General features: G+C 47.9%; 1 protein-coding gene across 3 annotated transcripts in view; it reads left to right on the plus strand.

Moving 5' to 3' along the window:
* The window catches only part of TBC1D22A (TBC1 domain family member 22A), a 421,784-nt gene that overhangs the window by 120,136 nt on the left and 292,530 nt on the right, over positions 1-9,118 (plus strand). For all 3 annotated transcript variants that reach the window (XM_054469452.2, XM_054469457.2, XM_054469458.2), the window contains exon 6: positions 7,688-7,816. In XM_054469452.2, coding sequence (XP_054325427.1) covers positions 7,688-7,816 — 129 coding nt within the window. The remainder of the gene's footprint in view (positions 1-7,687; positions 7,817-9,118) is intronic.

Consider the following 9,118-nt stretch of genomic DNA (forward strand, 5'->3'; position numbering starts at 1 on the left):
TTTGGGGAATGGGAAGTATTTCTGAGAGCCCTCTTGCAAGTTCACTATGGATTTTTTGTTGCCACTGAATGCAGCTGATGTCAGGCTGCCTACACCACGGCCTAGCTGATCGCTCCTGGTGGCCCACGCTGCCCTGTGTTGAAGGCCGGGCCCCTTCACTGGCACACAGGCCTTCTCTCCTGGCTGCTGCACGCAGCTTCACACCCATCATTGGCCAGGCTCTGTTTCCGACCTTGCCCCGGGCCAAGCTGGACACGTTTCCCTGTGTCCTCCGTGCTCTGTCTCTTTCTCTCCACCTCTGTCTTCTCCACTATCAAAACCAAACCCAGAACTGTATGCCTGTTCTTACTTGTCCCAAGTGAGCGCACGCATCTTTCTCCCTGAGTCTCAGGGCTGTGGCCACTTTTGGGTCTGACAGGATCGCTGCACGTCGCGATCACTCTTGCACTCAGCGAGGAAGGACTGAGGGTCTGTTGTGGGGCAAACAGCGTTCCAAGCCCTTGGACAAACATTCCACCCTCGTGGACCTCACATTTTGGTGGGAGAAGACAAACAATACACCGAGAGGTAGATTTGATGTGCTATGGAAGGTGAGGAGTGCTGTAGGAAAAGGCCTGGGATCAGCTTGGTGGGATGGTGAGGGCCGAGGAGGGAAAGGATCTGTTGAAGTAGGTGGGTAGTGGTCAGGGTGGGCCGCACTGAGGAGGTGACTTTGAGTGAGGACATAGAGGAGCGAGGGAGGCAGCTGTGCAGGCACCTGGGGGTGCATTCCTGTCTGGTTCATTCTGTGGAGAGGGCTTACCCATTCCCTCACTGTGTTTCCCATCGGGGAGTAGTGCCCACCAGACACAGGTGATGAAGAACAGTAGGTAACAGGAAGCAGTGCCGTGGGCTCCTCCAACAACCAGGGAGGTGGAGACCGAGAGAGGGTGCTCTCGTGGAAAGGCGGCTGCTGGCCCTGCACAGACTGAGAGCAGCGGACAGCGGCTGTCCTCGAAAGGGCAGCCAGTCAACACCCTGGGCTTGGTGGCCCCTGTGGTCTGTTGCAGCTCATCTCTGCCATTGTGGCCCAGAGCAGCCACAGGGAATCTGTATAAAGGAAAGCATATAGTTGTGTTCCCATAACACTTTATTTACAAAAATGGGTGGGCAGGATTGGCTGATGGTCAGTTTGCTGACCCCTGATCTAGATGAAATGGGTCCTAGCAGAGGAACAGTAAGTTCAGAGAGAGGCACTGAGGCAGGAGAGGTGTGGCATTTAAGGAACATTTAAGCAGCGAAGTAAAAGTGGGAGGGGCCATGGTGAGTGACGAGTGTCAGCCTCTTGGTCAGAGGCAGGAAGCGCCAGGCTCACAGGAGCCGTCAGCCTAGGCGGGGCCTGGGCTTTTATGCTGGGCGTGATTAGAAGCAGTTGGAAGTTTTTTCGGGGTGGTGGTGTTAAAATGATGTGATTTTCACAGGGTCTCTGTGGCAGAGTGTGGAGAAAGGACCGTGGGGTCTGTGTCCACCCACTGATGGACAGTCCCCTGTGAGCCCGGCCAGTCTTCAGCGTCTCTGTATCCAGGGCTGAGCAGCGGGTGGGAGAGTAGCTGGGGCTGGGTGAATGAATGTTGTTGTTGTGTGTATCTGTGGGTGGCTCTCAGCGTGCGGATTTGTCCCCAGGTCTTCAGTGACTTGGGATCACATGGCTCTCCTGAGCAGTGTGGGACCTCAGGTCAGGAGCTGGGGCTTGGCTTGAGTTTGCCTTCGTGTCCGTGCGACTCTGGGCATGTTAACCATGTTTCCTGAGCCTGTCTCCTTGTCTGCAGATAGGGACAGTGATGGCCTTCTGTGATTAGTGGGATTAAAGCAGCACTGTGTGAAGCACGAAGCCTGGTGAGGACCCAGCCCTTCCTTAGTTCACCTACGGGTATGGCAATTTTGGGGCAAAGACAAAGAAGTAATCTTATGTAATTGTTATTGTCAAGAGACGGACAGGCTTGAAATAACAATAAGGTGCAGACGGGTCTGGATGAAGCCTGTGGCTCTGAGAGGGTTATCTGTGAAGCTGGCTTTAACTTGAAGTAGAAGCTTGTTTCACTCAGGTCTGGCCGTCACCACCCCCACTTGTAATCTTATGCCTTCCCATCACTGGGGGCAGGGCTGGGTACCCAACAGAAGGAGCTCTGCATCTGGCAATCCACCAGCACATCCCAGTGAAAGAGGCCTGATTCTGGAGATGCTCAGGTGGGTGGGTCATTAAATAACCACCCGGAAGGCACTGCAGAACCACACCTGGCACTTCTATGCACACTTGGGGCTGGTTATTCTTTTTGTCACTGTTAGAATTTTTTTTTTTTTTTTTTTTGAGGCGGAGTCTCACTCTGTTGCCCAGGCTGGAGTGCAGTGGCGCGATCTTGGCTCACTGCACACTCCGCCTCCTGGGTTTACGCCATTCTCCTGCCTCAGCTTCCCGAGTAGCTGGGACTACAGGTGCCCGCCACCATGCCCGGCTAATTTTTTGTATTTTTAGTATTTTCACTGTGTTAGCCGGGATGGTCTCGATCTCCTGACCTCGTGATCTGCCCGCCTCTGCCTCTCAAAATGCTGGGATTACAGGTGTGAGCCACTGCGCCCGGCCAGTGACTGTTAGAATTATGCGAATCAGTACGCTCTTTGGAATACTATTATTTCCTCATTTTATGGGAAAATAGAGGCAGGCGGGAATAATGGCCACACCTTTCCTCCATCACGAGGGCTCTGAGTGTCCCTCTTGAGTGCATCTTGGCAGCTAGACTGTTCTGTGCCCCCCTCCAGAATACCGTAATTCACGAAGCGATTGTTTTCTGGAGAGAGTGTTCTCCCCTGGGGCACCTCCTCCCATTGGATTGGGGATGCGTTTGACACGCGTGTAACCAGGCCGTTGTGACCCGATGCCCTTTCTGCCAGGGCTACTTGGAAATCACGCATCATGAACCTTGAAGATACCTTCAAGGTATTCCTTTGAGCTAAAAGTTCACTGTAGGAAGTTTACTTCAGGAAGTAATTGACATTGTTAGCTGATGTGTGTTTGAGAATACTGGACAATTAGAAATAATCAAAATACAAATTGGGGAAAGGTGACATAGAAATGCGTATGATGGAAGCCAGTGTCGCCTTCAAAATGGATGTTTTAGAGCACGGTTGGCAAATGTTTTCTGTAAAGGCCTAGATAGTAAATATTTGAGCCTGTGGGGCGTGTGGTCTCTTGTAACCTCTCCACTGTGCTGCGATAGGGCAAAAGCAGCCACACACAGTACATAAACAGATGGGCTGTGCCCTGTGCAGCAAAATTCTATTTACACAAATAGGTGGTGGGCCGTAGTTTGCTGATTCCTGTTGTAGAACAGGACTTAACGACAGTGGGAATATGGCCATGATTTTAAAGGGAAAGGACCAATCATAAACTGGGCTACATTAAAGTTAGGAACTTCTCTTCATCAAAGACATCATTAATAGGGTGAAAAGGCAAGTCACAGAAGGAGGCTGTTTACAGCAGGGCTCACGTGTGGACTATCTGGATATGAACGCCTGTGAATCAGAAAGGAGGAGGGAGATGGCGTTATGGGAAGGGACTCAAACATCTGTACTCACACTTCACAGATGCAGACACGCAACGGCATCGCTTTGTCTCCTGGGAGATTCAGATGAAAACGAAATGTAGCTTAATAGATACCACTGCAAAGCCATCAGAATGGCTAATGTGAAAACGTTCCACAGTATCAAGTGTTGGCAAGGATGTAGGACATTGGGAATTTGCGTACACTTCTGATAGGAGTAGAGTCACTTTGAAAATTCTTTAGCAAAGTCTTTCAGAGGTATGCAAACCTAGCAGGCCCACTCCCAGGTATACACTTAACAGAAATGCATCTCATGTACTGTAAAAGGGAGCTTCAAGAATCTTTAAAGCAAAAACTGGAAACAGCACAAATGTTTGTTAACAGAATGGATTTCATACACGGCAGTGTTATGCGACAGTGGAGGAAGGAACTACTGTTACGCGTTATAACATGAATTAATTTTCAAGTGTAACACTGAATGAAAGCAGCCAGACAGAAAAAATGCCACTTAGGAGGGGAGGAGGTAAGGGGCGGCGACCGAGAGGCCTGCTAAGGCGGTGATGGTCTGGCTTTTACCTGGGTGGTATTGATGGATGTGTTCAGTTTGTGATTATTCACACGATTTTGGGGTACACCTTTATATAAATATGCTATACTTCAATAAGCGTTTATTAAAAAGAAATTTCAGTGGTGTGATCCTAATGTGTTAACATGAGTGTGCCTGAGTGTAATTTATAATATCGAATAGATGCCAGTGGAAGCTTAAGGAGGATGGAAGGAATGCCAGTGCCCACACAGCTGAAAAGATGGGGCTGGAGTCTGGCTTCATGCTCGAGGCCTGGCGGCTCTCTGAGTCCTGCTCTCTTTCAGGTCAGCTTTTCTCGGTGGACCTGCAGCTTGTGATTCTCCCCTCCCATCAGAGGGTGGCCGCCACAACTCCACACTGTGCACGTTCACTTTCATTCACAGCAGCAGCCAAGAAAAGCCCTGGCTTGGCTCCTATTCCTGCATTGGGCCACCTCTCCACCCCCAAACTGTCAGTCATAGTGGTTGGAAGATGGCTTAGCCGTGTAGCTTAGCCCCGTCAAGACCTATCCTGAAGGAAGAGGCTTCCCATCCGGACCACAAGGGTTGGGTAGAGGGTGACGTGGCTCCCAGAGCAGCTTCAGGGCTCTGTTCCAGCCAGGATGAGTAGATGTTTGGTGACTAACACGGTGATGTCTACTATAGATGTGGAAACACGTTCAAAGGCTAAAAGTGCCATCAGGGATGTATTTGTTCATTCAGTCACTCGTTCATATGTGATTGACCCAGTGAAAGCTTATGTGCCCGCCATCTGGTTGGTACCATGAGGGCCTGGTCCTGAGTGAACTTCCTGTTAGATGCTGCTGGAGTGCCAGGTGACCAGCCCCACCTCGTGGGAGACGTGACTACTGACCAGGAGCCCGGTCAGACCTCATGGGAGAAGTGACCACTGGAGACACTTGAGGGATGAGAAAGACATGGCCAGGCACAGCAGTAAGACTGCTAGGAAAAAAACAAGGAGAAAAGCCTTTTCTTTTTTTTTTTGAGACAGAGTCTTGCTCCGTTGCCCAGGCTGGAGTGCAGTGGCATGATCTAGGCTCACTGCAACCTCCTCTTACCGGGTTCAAGTGACTCTCCTGCCTCAGCCTCCTGAGTATTTGGGATTACAGGCATATGCCACCACGTCTGGCTAATTTTTGTATTTTTAGTAGAGATGGGGTTTCACCATGTTGGCCAGGCTGGTCTCGAACTCCTGACCTCGTGATCCGCCTGCCTCGGCCTCCCAAAGTGCTGGGATTACAGGTGTGAGCCACCGCGTCTGTCTGAAAATCTTTTTTATATAAGATACAGGAACACTAATTAGAAAAACTATCAACTGGACTTCATGAAACTTTAAGACCTTATCTGTTTGAGACAGAAAAGCAAGCCATAGACTGGGGAGAGGAATGACAGTAAGTACAAAGGAAAAAGAGATTTGTATCTAGAGTGTGTACAGAGCTCATCAAACTCAGTAATAAGATGACACACAACCTGAGTAAAAGCCGGGCCAAAGATTTGAACAGATACTTCATCAAAGAAGAGATGCGATGGCTCCATGAAGAGATGTTCGGTATCATTAATCATTATGGAAACGAAATTAAAACCACACCCAACAGCATGGCTGATAGATTCACAGTACTAAGTGTTGGAAAGGCTATGTAGCATCTGGAATTCTCATACGTTGCTTGTTGGAATGTAAAGTGGAGTAATTTCTTTGGAAAAAGAGCTGACAGTTTCTTAGAAAACTAAACATATCCCAATGTTATGGCCCAGTAACTCGACTCCTAGGTATTTAACCGTGAAAACCCAAAGCGTATGCCCACGAAAATCCTGTGCAGGAATGCAACAAACCCCAAACCGGAAACAACCGAAATGCTCATTGACAGGCGAATCTTTAACAAACTGGTGGATCCATTCAACGGACGCAGCTAGAAAAAGGAAATCACAGCTGATTCACGTAACTTGGATCCATCTCAGAAGGCGCTGTGCTGCGGAGTGAAGGAAAAGCTCGCACAAAGTGTAGGTCCTGAGTGACTCCGTTTCTGGGGAGTCCTAGGGCAGCCTCAGCCATGCACAGTGAGGAGGTGAGCACCTACCCGGCCAGGGCTGGGGTGGACTGCAGAGGGTACTGGGAAGTATATGGGGGCAGGAGGATGGAAGTGTGTCTATATCTTCCTTGGAGCAGGAGTTACATAGCTGGATGCCTTTGTCAAAAGCCACCAAACTGATTGCTTAAAATGGGTGCATCTTATTTTATAAATTAGAATTGGCCATTTATATCTGGGAGTTTTGCATCTGCAGATTCAACCAACTGTGCATCGAAAATATTTGGGAAAAAAAGGCCGGCGCGGTGGCTCACGCTTGTAATCCCAGCACTTTGGGAGGCTGAGGTGGGTGGATCACGAGGTCAAGAGATCGAGACCATCCTGGCCAACATGGTGAAACCCCTACTAAAAATACAAAATTTAGCTGGGCGTGGTGGCGGGTGCCTGTAATCCCAGCTACTCGGGAGGCTGAGGCAGGAGAATCACTTGAACCTGGGAGGCGGAGTTTGCAGCGAGCCGAGATCATGCCACTGCACTCCAGCCTGGATGACAGAGTGAGACTCCATCTCAAAAAAAAAAAATAAATAAAAATAAAAATAGTAACAATGCAACAAAAGATAATATAAATAAAAACAACACAGTATAACAATTACTTACATAGCATTTACCTTGTGTCAGGTGTCATAAGTCATCTAGAGATTAAAGTATTCAAGCAGATGTGCATAAGTTACATGCAAATACTATGGCATTTTATATAAGGGTCTTGAGTAGCTAAGAATTTTGGTATCCCCCATAGATACTTAGGGACAACTACATACTGTCAACAATGTCAAGTGAAAAAGTAGAAACAAGGCAACAGAAACCATGAAATCCCAGGCAGTCTGGCCTAGGAATCAGGCTCTTCGTGACCTCCTTGTGCTTCCTGGCCCTTTCTGACTTCAAGTCCCCTTTAGGTACTGAGCCTGCAGCTGCCACAGGCCCATGAGTCTTTGAAAATAGCACATTTGCATAAGTGAGAGTACGTACACATGTATGTGTGTATATGCGTGCATGTATGCGTGTGTGTGTGCGTGTGTGGTGTGTGTGTGCGTGGTTGCTGTTAGAAGACAGTTCAGACTTTGGAATCCTTTCTGGTGTATGAGGCCTCTAGAGAGGCGCTTGTTTCATCTCGCAGCCCTGCTGTAGAAGAGCCTCGGGCCCACCTGCTGCAGGGCCTGTGGGAGTCTTGTCCAGGTGAGTGGGGAGGGCCTGCACCAGGAGGCTGCAGACGTAAGCCTGGGCCCCTTCCTGAGTGCTGTCGGGAGTGTTGCTTGCATTGTGTTCAGCTGGCTGACCTCCTCTGTGTGTGTTTCTTTTTTCCCACACTTTGTGCTCCTCTCTGTGTCAGATTTCAGAATGCCAAGCTTAGGTAGGATGCAAGTCTTTTTATTTCACACTTAATAATAGGGACTCCATGAATTAGCTATAACCATGTATGTGTTTTGTTTATTTCTTACCCAGGGTTACCTTCCTGCCAATGTAGACCGGAGACCAGCCACTCTCCAGAGAAAACAAAAAGAATATTTTGCATTTATTGAGCACTATTACGATTCTAGGAACGACGAAGTTCACCAGGACACATACAGGCAGGTGGGAATCCTTTCTCTTTTTCGTATGTTGCCTGATGTACTTTGCTTTGGTGTGATGTATAGGAGGAAATGTTTTATCAAAACCATGTGGAGTTGGTCAGAGTTAAAGATGCAGGTCCCTGATTAGCTCACAGATTTTTATTTTCTAATAAATAAATTTTAAAACAAATAATGGCAAATTTCCTCTGCTAGTACTATCTTGCTTGTCTTCAGTTCCCTCTACAAAAGTAAAAAGAGTATTTTAAATTGAGGTTACAAAATAAATGCATTGGATTCCTGAGACCGACTTTGGGGTGATGGTGGGAGTTTGTATCACAGTGAGCTGCTGTCTGGTAATAAAAGGCCATTCCTAAAGGCCCAGGCCCAAGCACTTAGCTGATGGCATCAGGACAGAGAGGTTGCCTGGGGCTCACTGGCGCTGGGCTCTTCGGTCCAGGTAGGGATGTGATACCCACCCAGGAAAGGTGTGTTCATCAGTTTGGTTTTGTAGGGGACACACTTCAGATATAGCAGAAGGTGTAGCCAAGTTACCATTTTGTGATTTAGTTTAATATAAAGTGTGTCTAATTATGGTTTCTTAAATAGTCAGTTGACAGATGATGTACATAATGGGAAAATACTTAAAATTGATTTATGATTCACAGTACATCCAGAATTTGCTGTTAGAATAGCTCTTCGAGGACTTTATAATTCTCACTCTCTTTGTAATATGTGAAAGGTCAGAATGGTAGTTCTTATTTGGTATTATTGTCTTAGCTATCTGAAACCAGCTTCTGGGTTTCCTGAGGCACGACAGGAATGTTTCCCTCTGCAAACCCTGCTTCTAGGTGACGGAACTTTGCCACATTTTCTCTCGTAGACGTGGGTTAGCCACATCTCTGTTAGTTGGTTTTATCTGTAAAAAAAAAAAAAAAAAAAAGTCCAAATATACGCCTTACCTCTGTTACATAACAAAGATTCTTTAAGTTAAATGCCTTCCTGGACAGCAGCTTCCAAGACGGATGGGACGCAGGGCTGCAGGAGGAAAGGTGACTTGCTTAGGAGTGAGGCTGGGGCAAAGCAGCCATCTCCATTTCCTTCCAGGCCGGAGCTGCCCCTGGCCCGTGTTGCCTTCTGTCTCGCACCAGGGCCCCTGGACTGCACTGGACTGCCACCCAGTTGCTCTGGGAAACTGATTTGATACACAGATTGCTTTGGATTTGCTTGAGGAAATCTTAGCTTACCTGGCCTCTTTTACCACTCCACTGGTTTTAGGGAATTGATAAATTTGGCATTGTTTTCAACCCGTTTTTTAATGCATTTT

Source organism: Pongo pygmaeus, chromosome 23 (genome assembly GCF_028885625.2).
Source record: "Pongo pygmaeus isolate AG05252 chromosome 23, NHGRI_mPonPyg2-v2.0_pri, whole genome shotgun sequence".
In the NCBI taxonomy this organism is placed as follows: Eukaryota; Metazoa; Chordata; class Mammalia; order Primates; family Hominidae; genus Pongo; species Pongo pygmaeus.